The sequence below is a fragment of the Molossus molossus genome, unplaced genomic scaffold (assembly GCF_014108415.1).
Source record: "Molossus molossus isolate mMolMol1 unplaced genomic scaffold, mMolMol1.p scaffold_m16_p_2, whole genome shotgun sequence".
Lineage (NCBI taxonomy): Eukaryota > Metazoa > Chordata > Mammalia > Chiroptera > Molossidae > Molossus > Molossus molossus.
Genome location: NW_023425355.1, coordinates 87,195,772 through 87,216,015, shown reverse-complemented (window position 1 = coordinate 87,216,015; position 20,244 = coordinate 87,195,772). Strand labels below are relative to the sequence as shown.

Sequence of the window (20,244 nt, the reverse complement as noted above, 5' to 3'; positions counted from 1 at the left end):
GGCCTCTGATAGCATGTTTGTCCCCGAGGAAGCCTCCTCTCCAGTGCTCGCTCCAGTTCCAAACAGCTCAGTTCTTCCCTGTATGTCTTTGGTGCCCCTCGGGCTGCCTCCCCTCTGAGCTTGGAGGGAGAGAGTCTGATAAGTCTATGCGCCGGCCCTTTAGGGAGCTGCCTGGGGCTCCAGTCAGGTCAGCTTCCCTGAGCCACAGTTTCCGCTGGTTTTTCCAGCCAGAAGTTATGGGGACTTCTCTTCCTGGCACTGGAACCCTGAACGGGGCACCTGGTGTGGGGCGGTGACCCCTCAGTCCTCAGGAAGGACTTTCCCAGCCGCGGGAGCCTCCTGATTTTTATCCACCACGCTTGGGTGTGGGACCAGCCCGTGCTGCCGCCGCCGCCCCTCGCGCCTCCGCCTGTCCTACCGGTCTGGATGTAGCTGCTTTTTTTTCTTAGTTCCTTAGTTGTACGACTTCCATTCAGCTTGATTTCAGACGGTTTTGAATGATGGTTGTTCTGTAGTTTAGTTATAACTTTGATGTGGTTGTGGGAGGGCGCAATACCACGTTTACCTACGCCGCCATCTTGACCAGAAGGCTGATGTCGATTTCTTGACGTGAATTTTGTATCCTGCTACTCTGCCAAATTCATTTATTAAGTCTAGTAGATTTTTGATGGAGTCTTTAGGGTTTTCTATGTATAATATCATGTCATGTGCAAATAATGACAATTTTACTTCCTCCTTTCCAATTTGGATCCCTTTTATTTTTTCCTCATCTCTGATTGCTGTGGCTAAGTCTTCTCGTACTATGTTAAATAAGAGTGGCGAAAGTGGACATCCCTGTCTTGTTCCTGTTCGTAATGGAAATGTTTTTAGTTTCCGCCCATTGAGTATGATGTTGGCTGTATGTCTTTCATATATGGCCTTTATTATGTCGAGATATCCCTCTATTCCCACATTTTTGAGCGTTTGTATCAGAAATGGATGCTGGATTTTGTCGAATGCTTTTTCGGCATCTACTGATATGATCATGTGTTTTTTATTCTTCATTTTGTTTATGTCGTTTATCACATTTATTGATTTGAGAATATTGTACCAGCCTTGCATCCCTGGAATGAATCGCACTTGGTCATGGTGAATAATTTTTTTGATGTATTGCTGGATCCGATTTGCTAGTATTTTGTTCAGGATTTTGGTGTCTATGTTCATCAGGGATATTGGCCTATAGTTTTCTTTCTTTGTAGTGTCTTTTTCTGGTTTTGGAATTAGAATTATGCTGGCCTCTTAGAATGTTTTTGGAAGTCTTCCTTCTTCTTGAATTTTTTGAAATAGTTTGAGAAGAATGGGTGTTAGTTCTTTTTTGAATGTTCGGTAAAACTCCCCCGTGAAGCCATCTGGGCCTGGGCTTTTGTTTGCTGGAAGAGTCTTCATTACCTGTTCAATTTCCTTAGTTGTTATTGGTCTGTTCAAGTTTTCTCTTTTTCCAGTCCTGTTTTGGGAGACTGTGTGTTTCTAGAAAATTGTCCATTTCACTTAGATTGTTGAATTTGTTGCCATATAGTTGTTCATAGTAGCTGTTAACGATCTCTTGTATTTCTGTAGTGTTGGTTGTTACTTCTTTTCATTTCTGATTTTGTGTATTTGGGTTCTCGCCCTTTGTTTCTTGGTGAGTCTAGCTAAGGGTCCATCAATCTTGTTTATCTTTTCGAAAAACCAGCTCTCTGTTTCATTGATCCTTTGAATTTTTTTTTTGGTCTCTATGTCATTTATTTCTGCTCTGATCTTTACTATTTCCTTCCTTCTACTAGCTCTGGGGTTTTCTTTTTGTTTGCTTTCGAATTCTTTAAGTTGTGAGGTTAGACAGTCAATTAGAATTTTTTTTTGTTTCTTGAGGTAGGCCTGTAGCGCTATGAACTTCCCTCTCAGAACTGCTTTCACTGCATCCCATAGAGTTTGTGTTGTTGTGTGTTCATTTTCATTGGTTTCAAGGAAGTTTTTAATTTCTTCCTTGAACTCCTCGGTAACCCATTCATTGTTTAATAACATGCTATTTACCCTCCATGTGTTGAAATGTCTTTGCATGTTCTTGTGGCAATTGATTTCTAATTTCATGCCATTGTGATCTGAGAAGATGCTGGATATGATTTCAATCTTCTTGAACTTGTAGAGATTTAATTTGTGTCCTATCATGTGGTCTATCTTTGAGAATGACCCATGTGCACTTGAGAAGAATGTGTATTCTGTAGTTTTGGGGTGTAATTCTCTGTAGATATCTATTAAATCCATTTGGTCTAGTGCTTCATTTAGAGTCTTTGTTTCCTTGCTAATTTTTTGCCTAGAGGATCTATCCAGTGCTGTCAGCAGGGTGTTGAAGTCCCCAGCTATGACTGTATTGCTGTCTATTTCTCCTTAGAAGTCCTCCAGAAGATTTTTAATATATTTTGGTGCTCCTATATTGGGTGCATATATGTTTATCAAGGTTATATCTTCCTGTTGGATAGAACCTTTCAATATTATGTAGTGGCCTTCTTTGTTTGTAGTTATGGCCTTCATTTTCAAATCTATTTTATCAGATATGAGTATTGCTACCCCAGCTCTTTTTGCTTTCCATTTGCTTGGAAAATGTTTTTCCATTCCTTCACTTTCAACCTATGTGAGTCTTTTGTTGTGAGGTGGGTCTCTTGTTAACAACATATACATGAGTCATGCTTTCTTATCCAATCTGCTACTCTGTGTCTTTTTATGGGAGCATTCAATCCATTTACATTTAAGGTGATTATTGATATGTACTTATTTATTGCCATTTTTGTTTAGTGTGGTTCTATTTTTCTTCCCATTTCTACTGATAATTACAGCAGTCCTCTTAACATTTCTTGCAGTGCTGGTTTGGTGCTAATGTATTCCCTTAGCCTTTTTTTTTTTTTGTCTGGGAAGCTCTTTAGTTGACCTTCTAATTTGAATGACAGCCTTGGTGGGTAGAGTAGTCTTGGATTCAGATCCTTGTTTTTCATGACCTTGATTACTTCATGCCATTCCTTTCTGGCCTGTAGTGTTTCTTGTGAGAAGTTAGCTGAGAGCCTTATGGGGTTTCCTGTGTAGGTAACCTGTTGCTTCTCTCTTTGTCTTTAATTTTTGGCATTTTAATTAGTATGTGTCTTGGTGTGGGCCTGTTTGGGTTCTTCTTACTGGGGACTCTCTGTGCTTCTTGAACTTGAATGCCTTCTTCCTAAACCAAATTAGGTAAGTTTTCTGTCACTATTTTTTTTTAAATATATTCTCTATCCCTTGCTCATTTTCTTCTTCTTCGGGGACTCCTATGATGCGAACATTATTACGTTTCCAGTTGTCCCACAGTTCTCTTAAGCTGTCTTCCTGTTTTTTAATAGTTTTTTTCCTTTTGTTTTTCTGATTGGTTGATTTTTTCTACCCTGTCTTCTAATTCACTGATCCGGTCCTCAGCTTCCTCTACTCTGCTTTTTACACCTTCCAATGTTTTTTTTCATTTCTGATATGTCATTTTTTATCTCTTCTAGATGGTTTTTAATTTCCAATTGGCTTATTTTCAGCGTCTCTATGTCTTTACTCATGCTGTTGAGCTTCCTCAAGATCATGGCTCTGAATTCTAGCTCTGTTAACATGCTCAATTGCTCCACATTGATCTCATCTTTGGTGGACGTCTCTTGCGCTTTCATTTGGCTTCTGTTTCTGTGTTTCACCATTTTGGCTATCACAGTGGGCTTTGGAGCCTGTCAAGTTTTCCCTGTGGGTGTTGGTGTTCTGCTTTTTGTAGCTCCCTCTCCTGGGTTTAGATGAGCGAGGGATGACCCACGTTAAACACCACTGTCAAGTCTTAATTTCCTGGTTAAAGTTGCTAGCCCAGGAAAGGTACTGTTATCCTCTAGCTTTTTGCCTGGAGGCTAGCAGTCGAGGTTACTTGATGAGTTTTGAGTTGTCAGTTGATTAAAAAACTCCCTCAGGTGCTCAGCATAAGGGGATTTTCCAAGGGTGGGGCAGATGCTGGTTGTTAATGAGCTTCAATTAGCAATTCAATGGCCCACAGGTTGGTTTGGATCTCTGAGGGAGGGGCTGCTGCCTCTCCCCAGAGCCCTGGGAAGGAGCAATATGACCACCTCCTGTGTGGCTGCCACTCAGCAAAAGCTCTGAGTGTCCTCCAAATCCCGAGTGTCCCGACACAGTTCCAGTCCAGTCTTCGTCCCTCTGCCAGAGCCCAAGGTGAGTGGCTGTGGCTTTTTTAGCCTCTGTCCTTGCTCTGCGCTGTGGAGCTTCTTAGGGGTTTAACCCGAGGGCATTGCTCATAGCTGAGGCTGCTGCCAAGCTGCTGACTGTGGCCTCCCAGCCCCCATCTCGCACCATTGGAAGCCTACCAGGATCGAGTCAGTGTTCCTAGTTATATGGTCCTCATAAGGTGCTTTTCTGTTGGTTTTTCCCATTGATTTGTCTGTGTTATAGTTGTAATTCCAGTTTTGTCCTGGGAGATGGTCTGTGCAGCTTCTGTTCACTCCGCTGCCATTTTGGAATCTCAAGGCATTTTAATGATAACGTGTCTTGGTTTGGGCCTCTGATTCTTCTTACTTCGCACTCTCTGTGCTTCTTGAATTTGTATGACTTTTTCCTTTACCAAGTTAGGGGAATTTTTGCCACTATTTCTTCAAATATATTCTCTAACCCTTGCTTATTTTCTTCTTCTCTAACTCCAATGATGTGGATGTTGTTACATTTCATATTGTCCCACAGTTATTTAAGCTGTTGTTCTGTTTTTCAATCCTTTTTTTTTTTCTTTGCTATCTGATTGGATGATTTTTTTCTACCCTGTCTTCTAATTCACTGATCCTATGCTCAGCTTCCTCTTCTCTGCTGGTTATTCCTTTCAATGTATTCTTTATTTTTGCTATGTCATTCTTCATTTCCGCTTTGTAGGTTTTCATTTTCAGTTGGTTGATTTTCAATGTTTCTGTATCTTTACTCGTGCTGTTGAGGTCTTTATTCATGCTGTTGACCTTCCTCATAATCATTACTTGAATTCTGCCACTGATAACTTGCTTAATTCCACTTAATGTATCCCTTCTTCTGTAGAATATTCTTGTTCTTCCATTTTTTATTTGTTTTATTGTTTCATTATCTTGGCTGTCTCAGAGGATTTTGGAGCCTGACAAATTTTCCCTGTGAGTGTTGATGTTTCGCTGATGTGGCTCTCTCTGCTGGGTTTTGATGAGTGTGGAAGGGCCCACATTAAACACCAATGTCTAGTCCTACTTTCCTGGGTAGATTTGTACGCCAAGCAAAGATTCAGTTATTCTATAGCTTTTTCCTGTAGGCTATTACTCTCAGTTACTTAATGAGCGTCCGATTGTATCCATTGGCTGAATGAAAAATCCCTCAGGTGGACAGGGTAAGAGGATTTTCAGAGTGTGAGGCTATTGCTTCCTCCTGGGTAAAAGTTGCTTTGATAAGAAGGTGTTTTCTGCAGTGTGGGTTATTGGCTTATACAGGGGTCCATTCCTCTGCCTTCACAGATCAATCACCAGAGCCACAGGGTGGTATTAAATTCTCGAGGGAGGGGCAGTTGCTTCTTACCTAGGCTAAAACTGCTCTGATAGAGCTATTTGACAGAGATGGCTACTGAAGCCATGAGCGACAGTTTTATCATAGGAATTCAGGCCTCAGCTTTCACATCAAGTCCTCAGAGCCAGGACCCCCCACACTGAGAGCCTGGTCAAATGTCATGTCTTTTGGAGGTATTTTTCCCCCTCCTTGCTTGCTGTTAGTCTCTAGCTGTTATTGAGCCTCAGGTTGCATTTCTCCAGCCGAGTGGTGTTAAATTCCTGAGGAAGGGACCATTGCTTCTCCCCTGGTTCAGGGAATGTGCTCTTTGAGTAAGATGGCTACTTTCCTATGAAGGAGTGATTCATCATAAAACACCTGCTGGCCTCCTACCCAGCTCTCCACCCAGTGCCATGAATCCCTGGCTCTCTTCACATAGTTCCATTCCAGTTTGCCCTCCTTCTGCCAGTGCCCAAGGCGAGAGGCTGTAGCTGTAATTTAGTGCACTGGCCCTTCAGGGTAATGTCAGTTTTCCAGTGCCTCTTCCTGCTGGATAAAACCTCTGTTCTGTGTTTTTCTCAACCAGGTATTATGTGAGTGCCTTTCCCTGTTCTGCCACTCTGTGCTAGGAAACTAGTTATGGGTTTTAACCCTCACCTTCTCAGAGGAAACTGCTCACAGCTAAGGCAGCCCTCAGCTGCTGCCTGTGGACATCCAGCAAGCCCTCTCATGCCTCCGCAGCTCCTACCAGTCTCTATTTGTGGTCCTCTTTACATTCCTGGTTATAAGGGTTCTCTCCAGCTGCTCTTCAGTTTTTGTTTTTTTGTTTTTGTTTCCCAATGACTTGTCTTTATTTTAGTCGTAATTCCTGTTTGGTCCTGGGAGATGGTGTGTTTAGCTTCCATTCACTCTGCTGCCATTTTAAATCCCCTGTGTCATTTTTCACAGACCTCCGTTATGCCTTGTTAAGGCCTGAATTTATTATATATGTAGTTGTGATAATTTTTCACCATTTTCAAAATAAGCTGCCCTCTACTTTCATCTCTCTTCTCATTGCCCAGTTTCCTCTTGCAGTGCTAACATAGCCCTCTGTAACCCATGATGGCAAGGCCCACTTGGAAGCTCTCTTTGCTCTGAGGCAGCTATAGTTGATTACAAATGGCCCTTCTCAAAGGGCTCTTCCAGGACTTTCTACATCCGAATTCCGAAAACCTTCTCGGATCCATACATAGCAACTTTCTGTGCCTTTGGTTATTTTAACACAAAATACTTAATATGCAATGTTTGTTTTTTTATATTTTTTATACCAAAAAGAGTACTCAAACTTAAAAAGATTAGAAGTTTCCAACTTGGAATATTCAAGTTATCTTTTGCAAAGGATGTTTTAATCAATGTTAAGATTTGGACTTGGAATCAAAAGTTACAGTTTTTTTTTTTCTATGCTGTATCCTAAAAGTTGGACAAGCTGTCTTTGTCTTTTCTTTATTTTAATTTGAGTGATTGTACTCCAGTTTCAAAGCTTATTTTTTGTGATACACAGCCATATGTAAAAACCAGAGTTGTGAAACTTGAGTCAAGATAGACATAGGATAAGGCAGTGGTGATGCTATAGCTGATGTGGTCCCTGCCTAGTCAAGAATGAGCCCATCTTAGCAGGGGAGGGCGTTTTGTGGGGGGTACTGGTCCCTTGGAGTACATCCTGAGTGTATATTGCTAGTTGCTTGCTAAAAGAATGTATTTTGATTATATATATATATATATATATATATATATATATATATATTTTTTTTTTATTTATCATTCAAGATAAATGTGTAACTTCAAACAAAGTAATATTCAGGTGAAATTATCCTTTTCACAGTAATTTTAGAAGAGTGTTTTGTACATGATGAGTGTTTGCTTCCTCTGGTTTTTAATAACAGGAAATGAAATGGTGTCTAAAATACACAACCCGTAATGTGATTATTTCATTTTTGTCATTCTGTACTTTTTATCAACCAGGTTGGGCTCTAGGCGAACATGGAGAGTGGGCCAAATACAGCAATTTTGATGTCACCACTCGCGTGCCCCTGATGTTCTATGTTCCCGGAAGGACAGCTCTGCTTCCGGAGGCAGGCGAGAAGCTTTTCCCATACATCGACCCTTTTGATTCCATCTCAGAATTGATGAAGCCAGGTATACAATATGCTGAAGTGATGTTGCTTGACAGTAAAAGCTTCTTTAGTTTATATAAACCACCTTAGCAATCATAGCCTAATGGCTTACCCATTCCACCTTTCTGTTCAGTGTTGGTATTACTACACATGTTTCCTGAGTACTTTCCATGCTCTGGGTCAGGGAGGAGTGGCAGGACCAGGGCCAAGAAGTATGACCCCTGTCCACAATGAGCTATGAATGGCAGGGGAGGTTGGAGACAAAGGAGCAGGAGGCATCCCTAGGATGGGGAGGGCTATCATAGAGGTGACAGACAACAGCAGCCTACTCCAGAGCTCAGTAGCAGACTTGGCCAGGGCAGAGGCTGTAACACCGCCCCCCCCCCCCCAAGATATACACACACAGATGAGCAGAACTCCATAACCTACACACATCTAGCAAGGACTTGGCTCTATGTGAGGGAGACATTTGCCATTTTGGCAGCTCATTAGTCTACGAAACCACTAGAATTGTAACATTACCAGGTGATTCTCCTTCTGCCCTCCCCAGCCGTTAAGGTCAAGTTTACTTTGACTACATGCCGGTCCTTCCAAGCTTTGAAAACAGCATATCCTTCTCTTCTCTAAGATGAAATCTCTAGTCCTTTAGCGCTTCCTTTCAAGATAGTGTTAGACCAATGGTTATCTTGGTCTCTGTCTTCCAAAATGTTCCAGTTTGCGAAAGCACTTCCAGAAATGTCTCTTAGACAGGATCCCCTCCCTGCTGCACAGGCTTCCCTGGATGATATTTTTGTGAGTTGTCTCCTGACTTGATCTGCTCAGTGTAGAGATGAGGTGTGTACTTTAGACAACATTTACTCTTTTTGGAGTCTTTTCTATATGGAGTCTGCTAAAGCAGGTTGCCCCCTTTCTGGAGTTCTGCATTTAATACATCTTTAACATCTACATTCTGAACTTTATATCGATTCCTGTTTAAAAATTTTCCTGGTTTTGGACCATCATTCTAGCCCTTCTGGATCTTTCCAAGTTTGCTTTCTACTGCCCAATTATATTTTCTGTACATTTGATTTTTGTGTGCTGCATGCTTTGTCTGTCATGTCATTGATCAAAAGTTTAAACAGTTTAAAGGTATGATTATAGTACTTTGTTTACTTGGAGAAATCTGACAGGTTGAGAATTTTTTTGAAACTTTTGTTGGGAGTTTTACGGCAACTTATAAATTCATAAAACTGCACTGTCATTTATTTTATTTCCAAATTGTATCTCTAGCCTATATCTCTTTCCTGAACTTTGGACTTGGATTTCCAATAGCCTGTCCTATATAGCCAATCTCACATGCTCAAAGTTGAACTTCTGACCTTTCACCTCAAGCCTTTCATTTGGCACCCTTGCCCTCCTCAGGAAAGTGCAGTAGTCTCTCATGCCAAAAACATGTAGAGTCATTTCGACCCCTGTCTTTGTCTCATATTCTATATACAATATGCAGTGTGTCAGCAAGGCTGTCACTCTCTGTTCAGAATCTGTCTATAATATTTCTCACCATTTCACTGCTACCACTGTGAACCATTTCTTGCTGGATTACTGCAATAGCTTGCTAAGGTCTCCTGGGTGAATCCTTGATCCCCTAGGGTTTTGCTTCCTCAGAGTAGCCAAAGTGATCCTGTTAAAACCCAACTCAGATTGTGGTATAGCCCTATTCTGGAGCCTCCTATGCTTTCCTGCCTGACTCTGAGCAAAATGTCCTTACAATTGCCAACAGTGTCTGATGTGATGTGTTCTCAGTCCCCATCATCTTCCTAACCTCATTGTTTTACAAGTGTCCAGGCCAGTTGTCTTGTGTAATGGCCTAAATGAAATTTTCTGATTGCTTTCTCATGCCTAGATTCAGGGTAAACATTTTTAACACATACACTACATGTGAGGTTGTGCTACCATTGTATCACATTGGGGCACTTACTAGTACCGTGCCATTATTGGTGATGCCAGGTTTGATCACCTGGTTAAGGTGGTCATGTCAGCCAGGTCTTGATATAGTAAAGATAATCTGTGGGATGGCACTATGCGACTCAGAATATCATGTTCCTCAACAGACTTTTACCTAGTGATTTGGGCCTCCATAGATGATCCTTGCTTGAATTAGTGATAAACTTGTGGTTTCAAAATTTCAATAGTTTTAAAAAGTGCCAAGAGGCTGAGGGCAACTTCATTTTGCATCCTGTTGGGTGAGGTGCTGAGATGGCATTGTTATTAAAGAAAAAAGACAAACTGTGGAGCCCAGATGGGCTCCTTTACTCATTCTGTCTGGCCGTGGCAGGGTTCTATAATGTAACGCATTCTGCTGGATCTTTTTCTCCTTCAGGCCGGCAAGTCATGGACCTTGTGGAGCTTGTCTCTCTCTTCCCCACACTCGCAGGACTTGCAGGATTGCATGTTCCACCTCGCTGCCCTGTTCCCTCATTTCATGTGGAGCTGTGCCGAGAAGGCCAGAGCCTTCTGGAACATTTTCGATTTCATGACTTGGAACAGGATCCGACCCTTCATGGTAATCCCCATGAATCCATTGCCTATAGCCAGTATCCCCGGCCTGCAGACTCTCCTCAGTGGAATTCTGACAAGCCAAGTTTAAAAGATATAAAGGTCATGGGATATTCCATACGCACGATAGACTATAGGTTTACTGTGTGGGTTGGCTTTAATCCCCATGACTTTCTGGCAAACTTTTCTGATGTCCATGCAGGAGAACTATATTTTGTAGATTCTGACCCTTTGCAGGATCATAACATGTATAATGACTCCCAAGGTGGAGACCTTCCCCAATCATTGATACCTTGAGTTGTACCAACTACGGAGAGCATATATATAATGTGCTTCCTTCTGGCTGGTGACAGAAGGAGTTAGAGCTGGTTATTTTGTGATTATCCTTAATATTGGAAGAAGTCCAAGGGATATGCAATCAAAACATGCATCAAAAATTTGGCCTAAGAATATATAACAGCTAGACATTTTGATTTTGTCTTTATTAATTTCTAATTGTTAATTGAACTGAGGCTTGGCTGAACCTTTTCTTTCCTTTTTATTTGAACAGTCATAGCTTATTTATAAAATGAATAAATAGAGAGTGAGTAAACTAAAATTGTTATACCTTTAGATATCAAGACCATAATAACCAAACATAACACTATACTCAAGAAATAATTTAATTATTTGTGAAATTTAGTGCATTTCAAAAACTAAGCATATATCAAATCAGATTTGATACCAAGTTTCTGTTTTTTTTTTGTTTATAATTTAATAATTTGTCTTATTTAGCCCAATATAGCAAAATGATGTCAATGCGTAATCTAGATTTCTTTTTAAAATGTGAAGTTAAATAATAATGCTAGATGCTAAGGTCTTAAAATATTACCTTAAAGTTTTGTTTCTAAGATCACAAAACTTCAATATCCAAAGATAAAATAGATATGAAGTGATTAATGTGGAATTTCTACATCAAATAATAAATAATGCTCAGTTAACTAGAGGCATGAGATGTATGAGAAATTCAGTTAAAAATTTTTAGAGACTTTCTGACCCAAATAATAATTTGTTAGTAAATAATGGCCCGTGAACCCAAAGACCATCTATTAAAAGACAGTTATTTACAATGGAAAAGCATAACTATATCCATAAATTGAGCCACTCAAAACCTTATTAGTGTTCTTATGCAAGAGTATTTTGTTGCAGACATTCATTTATCCAGGAGGCAAGAAATATTTTACTTTTAATTAATGATTAAATAAAATATTAATTTTATTAAATTATAAATTACTTTGAGAGTTGTGAAAACTTTTTATTAGTACAATATTAGGTCATTTCTACTTCCCGAGAATATAGTTCTGTGTTTCCTGAATATGAAAGTCACCAAGGCAGGTGGTAGTGTTAAGCTTAGCCTCATATTTACATGTTGAAGCTGTTTTATTATCAGTAGTCATCAGAAGAGTCAACCGCTTTCTAAATAAACATCTAATGTAGTCCTGTATCAAAGTGAGTAATTTTTAGTATTTCTGTCTGTTTAAATGCTTCATTGTTTAAAGGAATGTGAAACAAAATACAGCAAATTAGGGTAAGTTACTGTAGTATATTAAATGGTAACCAAAAAGGCAAGATAGTATATTAAAAGATTATTTTAAATCAGTAAACTTTCAGCAAGTTTTTTTATTTTATTTTACTGACTAGCTTATAACAGAGATATACATGGTAGCACAACTATTTTCTAAGTTATTAAATGACTTAGTATTCTAGCAACAATTTCTACTTCAGGAGTCAAGGCCTTATTTATCTCCCCTGATCCTGAAGCTCGTCTCTCTTGTGGAAGCCTCAGCTTTATATGTAAACAGTTTCCCTCTGCCTTTTCTTTCTCCACTTCATCCTCTTATGGCTCTTGTCACTTCCACTAAGATTTTTATAATCCACTCTGTAAATTTCTCATGACATATTTTCTGTATTTAGCTTTATCTCTTACTCCACAGTTATAGTGAGTTTTAACACAGGGTTTTATTTCATATTCATTTGTTGCCCCTGTTGGTTCTAACACATACACTCATTCATTTTTATCACTTTATTTCTTGAAGCACAGTTTTATTATTAAAAAAATCTCCAAATTCTTCTCTTATTGAAGTCATAAGCTGAACTATGCCAAAAGAGAGTGAAGTGACAAGCATGTCGATGTGCGCCTGCCATTTTGGCAGTAATTTGCCTGGGTTACCAAAGCCACATCTGGGCCTTGCATGTTGATCTGTCTCTGCTGGAAGTGCTTGTTTTATCTTTGCTACATAAGAGCATAGCCGCAGAATGCTTCAGATCTCCTTAAGTTGTAATTTTTCTTGGCCTCCCTTTACAAATCTCTCCTTTTAGAAGCAAAGGCTACATTTCACGTTCAGTGCCATGCTCTTCTAAATCATCATATGGGTCATGGTTACTTTTTTGTTTTTGATACCGAACCCAATTTAGAGCCACTTTTGTTTTCTTTTGCATGTCCCCAACACACAGTGAGATGAGCAGCCACTTCTGGTTTTTAGACATTGAAGCTGACCATATTCCTTATCTTGACTTAGTTTAGGTAAACCACATCTTTCTTTTTTTCACACAACCTTTATCTAATCTCACTGATCTGTACATCTTTTATTAATGGTTCTTTAGTCACTTTATTTGTAGAAAGTCCCATTTCACTTGACCAGAGGTTATTTTATACAGTTCAGTAGAAACCAGAACAAGTGATCCCAGAAATTTTTAATGGTCCTAATTCAGTGCCTCACAAATATGAAGGTATATCAGAGAACCACCTCAAGGGCTTATTAAAATCCAATGTGCTGCCCAGCTGGCATGGCTTAGTGGTTGAGCATTTACCCATGCACCAAGAGGTTACCAGTTCGATTTCTGGTCAGAGCACATGCCCAGGTTTTGGGCCCAATCCCCAGTGGGAGGCATGTAGGAGGCGGCCATCCAGTGTTCTCTCTCATCGATGTTTCTATTTCTCTCTCCTTCTCCCTTCCACTCTCTCTAAAATCAATGAAGAAAAAAAAAATTTTTTAAACCTAGTGTGCTGGGCCCCACCTGCAAAGGTTCTAATTCATTGCATTTGGGTGAGGTCTGAGAATTTGCATTTCTTACAAATCATGCTGCACCTCTAAAGACCACACTTTGAGAACCACTACCCCATGTGTGTGTTGTCCAGTAGCCATTAGGCACATGTGACTATTTAATTTGAAATTAGTTAAAATGAAGTAAACATTTCAAAAGCAGAATCTCAGTTGCACTTGCCATATTTCAAGTGTTCAATAGCCACATGTGGTTGGTTTGTGGCTACCATATTGGACAACACAGACCTAGAACCTTTCTGTCATGACAAAGTTGACTGAATGGAGCTGCTCTAGATTAACTCTCAATCTGAGCTGGATTTGGCAAGTTCCTCTTTTGGGCTGATTCTGTACCCTGGGTTTGCTTGCAAAGCCATGTCCAGAGGTGAGTGAAGTATGTTTTGTTTAAGTGTAGTATAGGGAGTTCACTCTGGCAATCAGCCTCTTTTTCTCCACTCCCATAGCCATTGCCTCAGCCCTTTTCACTTCCTTCCCAAATAGTTTACCCACCCCTCCTCTTTCCTCCCTGGTCCCTAAAGAATCCATATGTCTTCCTGAAATCCCTCTTTGATCCTGCCCTTTGAGAACACCGTTAGTGCCTACTACTGGGTCTACACAGACCTCCGCTGAGCAGTCAGAGTCTTCCCTGACTCCACAAAGTCCCTTTCCTCGGTTGACCAGTTTACATACTGGTCCCTCACTCTCCTTTGCCAATTCCTGCCTCCCCATCCACCCCTAGGTTTGCCCCTCCTCCCTTTACCATCCATTCATTATCATTCTTCAAACCCTGCTCCCATGCTCCCACCTCCAAGGGGCTGAGGTTTTGTGACTGTCTAGACTACATCATGGAATGAAATGAACATCACTAAAGAATCTTGTGGTCCCCTTACTTATAAAAGGTATTTTTCTTGATCATAAACTTGTGTTAATCATAGAAAAATTGAAAGAAAGAAATATAGTAAAAGGTAAGAAAATGCATCAGTATTTTACCCCAAGATAGTTATTTAATATCTTGTCTTATTTGGGGTGTGAATTTTTATTTGATTGTGATCATACTGTGTGCTTTATTGTGCAATTTTGTATTCTTGTTTTTTCCACTAAGTAATGTGGTTATTACAGATTTTTGCAAAGATGCTTCATACTGGTGGGAATATATTTTATTGTGTAGTTTTTATCAATTTTCATAACCTTTTTTTCAATTATTTGAAGTTTAGATTATTTCCACGTGTTCAGTATTGTAAATACTGCTGTGGTGAACAACTTTTTGAATATATTTTTAAAATGTATTTCATAGTACTCCCTGAGGAGAGTCTTTCAGTGCTACATTATCAAAAAGTTCTCTATTTTGCTCCTCTTACCACTCTCCTGCTACCTTAGAGTAGTGAAACTAAAAATAAAGCAAATAAGCATACACATAAAAAAATATAAAACCAACAAAACCTCCGAAAACCCACCCCTAATAATAATATATAAAAGCGATATCCTATTTTACCTTCTAATTCTTTGCTCATTAGGGACTTTGATCATGTTCTGTCTGTATGATTGTTGGACATCTGTATTTCCAATATGTGAAATTGCCTTTTAATTTTGGTTATAGGTTTTATTTTTTAAGTAATGAAACAAATTGCTCTTTTTTATGTGACTTTTTCCCATCTTTTCCTGTTAAACCTGGAGACCTCTTTCAATCTGCAGATTGAATAAATATTCATATTCCTTTGCTTTTTTGTGGCTTGGTTTTATACTTGATTTATCCTATCTCTTCACCCCATTATTAAAATAGCATATTCTGATTGTGGAAAATGGTAATGAAAAGAAGCCCACCTTCCAAAATATAGCCACTGTTGACATGTGCGCTTCTTTCTGCTCTTTTCCCACATACATATGTACAGATATGGGCAATTTTATCTTTATATAGCTGAAATTTACCACATACAATTCTGTATCCTGCTTTTTTAAATCTAAAATAAGGTTAACATGTTTTTCTATGTCATCGATGGTTCTTGGTTAGCAGTTGTAGTGACTGCACTACCCTTCCTATACTAATCTTTATTTTAATGAGAATTTTTATATTTTTGTATGCATTTTTAAAAATTGTGGTAAAATACATGTCACATAAAATTTACCATCTTAAACATTATTAAATGTGCAGTTAACTGGCAACAAGTACACACATATTATTGTGCTACTATTACCTCCATCTATCCACAGAACTCTTATCCTCTTGCCAAACTGAAACTCTGGTCCTATTAAACACTAACTTCCCATTCTTCTCCTCCCTCTAACACTTGCTCCCACCATTCTACTTTCTGTCCCTATGAGTTTGATTACCCTAGGAACCTCATATAAGTGGAGTCATGCAATATTTGTCTTTTTGTGTCTGGCTTATTTCAGTTAGAATAATATTGTTAAGGTTCATCCATGTTGTAGCATATTGCATAATTTTCTTCTTTTTAAAGGCTGATTTAATATTACATTGTATGGATATACCACATTTTGTTTATTCATCCCTTTAGGGACACTTGGTTTGTTTATACCTTTTGGCTATTGCAAATAATGCTGCTATGATCATGGCTATACAACTATCTCAGTGTCTGTTTTTAATTCTTCTGGGTTATACCTAGGCTATATTAATCTTTAAGTACTTTAAAATGTTGGGATTTGTGCTGACAGATGAGCAAGATGACTTGGAAGAAGCTTCACCCTGGCTACACAGGGCAAGATTTCTCTGAATGATGACAAGGGCTGGCTCTTTCCCCATCTAGGGACAACCTCACTGATGCTTGCCAGGTTTTAACTCACCATGTGAGGGGATTTGGGTCTAAATTCAAAAATTGGGCTCAGCCCATTATCTAAGCCCAAGTCCAATCTGAATGTTTTAACTCCTCTGAGAAGTCCTTTGCATTTTGGCCTTGGATCGAGCATTGAAATAGAACCCAACTGCCCCCTTTGGCCTTCACCAATTTTCGGCCTTCATTGTAGCCTGTTGTGGTTGAACTGGCTGTCAACCTCACTCCTCCCTACCCCAGTGCAATTGGTGTCCCCTTGGCACTCCTGGACAATCTCTCTTCTGCTCATGAGAATTTGAAGCTTAAAGGGCTATCACCAATTCATGCCCTTGGATTGCCCATAGTCTTTCCATGATGGGTAAGAGCCCTCTCTGCTCTCAGGACTTGCTTTCCCCATGCTACTGAAGCTCCTTCTGACATCTTGTCCATTTTTCCACCTGGTAGGGTAGATTCCACCTTCCTCTCAATTGTCTGCTGAAATACAGGCAATCTGATGTTGTGGGGAGCCCACCTTTCAGGGCTTTTCTTTGTGATAGAGTTTACTGGCTGTTACTCAATGTCCCTCCCACTCAAGATCACTGGCAGCCAATGCTGCCAGTCACCAGATGATGCCCTTGTTTGACTCTAGATTCCTAGGCCTCTGATGGGAGTGAGTCCAGGCTGGAGAAAAAAAACATGGCTTGGAATGGCTCTGGATGAGGTGTTTGGATATCACTTGCAGGTGTCTTTATAGGATCATGTGGCAAAGCCCAGGCAGGAGGAGCAGAGCCCCACTGCCGTCAGAAAAGAAAGGCTCAAGGTCTAGTGTATTTGGCACCTACTAGGAAGCCAGAGATAGGATGTGGTCAAAAAGAGGAGCAAAGGCCAGTGGTAAACTGCTTTTCTTTATTCAGTCTGTAAAAGTCAGAACCATTGATGATTTTGGGTAAATGTTTTGGAGCAGGATTGAAGCTGATCTTTACACAGCCCTTGCCCTAATTTATCACCATTTTAGGTGTGTTTTGGAAAGAAACGTTGGCAGGTGGTATATATAGAAAATTCATCATTTACTTAACAAGTTTTATTAATTCGTCTCTTCCATTCTATTAAAAAGTTACCTTTGTATTTGTTTTAAGGGCAGCATCAGTTATTATATGATTGAATTATATTAAATTTGCCATTATCATTGTGTATGAAATTATTGCTGCTGTTTTGGGATTGCTTGGTGCTACCTTAAAATAAATGGAGCCATTTAACAAATCTTGATCCTGTGGTACAGGTTTGTCCCCTTCCAGAATCAAAAACGTTCCCACCCACGTGGGGACAGAGCAAGTTTGATATGGGTTTTGCAAAGTAATCAAATATTTCTTGATGGTAGGGGGTGAGTTGCTCTTGAGTGTAGAAGTGCTTTTCTGAGCAGTGATATTTCTCCCAGCTTGTGCTCAAATTAGAAATTCCTCAGAAAGAAGAAGGAAGTGGGGTGATCAATCAGGTGAACCTTTGTTTAGGAAAAACAGATAGCAACCACTTTAAAAGAGGGCTGATTCATCTTCTTGAAGGAAATGCATAAGTTCCTGGGGTTTCAACTAAAAAGTCCCTACTTAGTGTATTGACTTAAATATGCTTTGATGAACCTTGACTTATCTTTTTCCACCTTTCCTTATGGATAACTTTGAGTGAAGACATTATAAATTATCAAATGGATCAGGACATGCTGGAAGGATTGGGTAAATCGAAGCAAGTGAAACATGTCCAGTGTATTTATGTGCTCATTTGTTTATTGTGTCTAGATAATATATGCACATGGTACAAAGTTTGATAGGCACACAGATGTCCCCAGTCACTCTGCTGTCCTCAGAGGCATGCATAGTTACCAGTTTCATGTGAATTTGTGAAGCTTGAGAAGGATAAATATAGGCAAACATGTGAGCACAAGAACCAAGGATCTAGGGAGGGGTGACCCAAGGGAGCCAGTGTCATACATGCAAACCTTTATAATTTTGGCCAATAGCTTATTATGGGGACTCAATGTGACATAGCTTTCAGGAAGTTAAAGGTATGTCTGACTACATAAATGGGTATTCAGGAGGAGGGAGGTGATCAGCTGTTCTTCCTACCTAGTCAGCCAGCACCTCAAGAACTGTGTTTAGCCAAGGACCCAGAGTTGTCATAAAATGTGGACAAACGGGAGACCCAACATGGCATGTAAGGAATAGCCTAAGGAGGAATTTTCAACTTGGGAGAGAAAGGCATGAGAGCTTATAGGGGGTAATGGGGCAGGGGCAGAGCATGTTGCTATGTTGAAATCTTTGCGGAATCATCATAGTCAGGAGAGATTGGACATGCTTTCTATTGATCCCAAGGAAAGAACCAGCACCAGAGGCTGAAGGAGACAGATGGTGGTTCAGGGAAAAGTTGAACGTTAACAGCAGCGTCATGATTGGAGAGTCTGCTCCTAGTTGTGGTGAGCTCTCTGTCACCTGAGGTATGTAAGCAACACCTAGGCAGGTGGTTCTCAACAGGGGTGGTTGTACCCTCAGGGGACATTTGGCAATATCTGGCCTCATTTTTGTTTGTCACAACTAGGGCTAGTGCAACTGGCATTGAGTGGGAGAGAGGCCAGGGGTGATTGGAAGCATGCACAGGACAGCCCCTACAACAAAAACCATCTGGCCCCAAATGGCAATAGCATCGTGGTCGAGAAACTGACACAGCCAATCATTTGACAGAGCAGGACTAATGATTAAAACCCCTTCTGTCTCTGAGACTTTCATGATTTGGAAAATATACACTCAATTATTAAAATAATGTGCTGACTATATAAAACGAGTGTCCCTTTGCATATAGCCTTAAAAAACCTTTAAGGAGGACAAGGAGCTTTCAGATAAAGATGAAGATTTTAAAACAATAAAAAACGTTTCTATAGTAGTGGTTGATTGGATTTTCCCTTTCTTTCTATCCAGAGAGATTCTCCCATCTCAGTTTCCTCTCTTATAGAAGAGGAACTATGTATACACAATAATTTCTTTTAAAAAATGATACTGGATTCTTCCCTTATTGTAATAGTATTTCATGACAGAAAAATTAGAAAAATATTTAAAAACAAAGACAATAATTTAACATCATTATTAACCTGCATAATATATTAAACAATTTTACATTCTATCAATTTTTCTACATCCTATTTTACAAACTTCTTTCATGTTGCATGATTTCTAAGGGGTTCTCCAACTCTGACTGTCAATGACACGCAGACATGAAGCATTTGCATGTGAGAATGTGATACTATTTCCTAGAGGACAAAACGGGTTGTCTTCTTTTCCCATGAGAACCTATAATTGTGAATAGTTCTACAAAGTTTAACACCAAGACTACTGCTCTTCCCAGCCTTGACATTCATGACTCTTGTGGCTGCCAAGCCTGGAAAGCTCTGCAACCCCATGGGGTATAGATATCCACCAAAAACCATGTGGATTTCACCTCCAGTATATCCTGAACCTATTTAGGCATCTCTCTTTACTCATACCTTCCATGCCACCATCTCTGATTGCTTGGACATCTGACCATTTCCTCAGTGGTCTTCTATTCCTGCTACAGTGCAGTCCAGTTTACACAGTTCTGAAGATGACCTTTGCAAAATGTAAATCTGATCGTGTCACTACCCACTGCTTGTAGATCCCCTAACCCCAAATACAGTGTTCAGTGGCTTCCTGTTGAAATGAAGACAACCAAAGAACACTTTAAACCTGGCCTTTGTATATACCTTTCATGCTCTGGCCCCTACTGACCTGTCACATCTCCTTGACCCTCCCTTCCCAAGGGCATCCTCCCCTAATGCCTTTTACTAGGTTAGGTTGCAGCATACATACCACTTTTTTTTAGCCTTCTGCTCAATTCTACTTTCATACTCATTTATGTAATTATTTTATTTGTATGTGTTTTCCTCTAGTAAGCTCCTTGGGGACATAGAGTATCTGTTTTTGCACTGTTACCTCTCAGTGTCTAGCACCTGGTAACCCCCACAACAAATATTAATGGAATGAATAAGTACTTGTGTGAGTATTAACATAACTCTAAAGGAGTAAATTGTAGAAATTGAATTTCCAGGTTATAAGCATGTATAGAGGACATTTGTCATGATTTTGGCCACCAGCA

The 20,244-nt window shown here is 39.8% G+C and overlaps 1 protein-coding gene across 3 annotated transcripts in view; it reads left to right on the top strand.

The window, feature by feature from the left end:
- IDS (iduronate 2-sulfatase) overlaps positions 1-20,244 on the top strand; it is a 290,420-nt gene that overhangs the window by 23,569 nt on the left and 246,607 nt on the right. For 2 of the 3 annotated variants that reach the window (XM_036271019.1, XM_036271018.1), the window contains 2 exons: positions 7,558-7,731; positions 10,069-10,961. In XM_036271019.1, the coding sequence (XP_036126912.1) occupies positions 7,558-7,731; positions 10,069-10,541 (647 nt within the window). In that variant the 3' untranslated portion in view covers positions 10,542-10,961. Of the gene's footprint in view, positions 1-7,557; positions 7,732-10,068; positions 10,962-20,244 lie in introns of those variants that run through there. The other variant, XM_036271020.1, reaches the window with a different exon arrangement.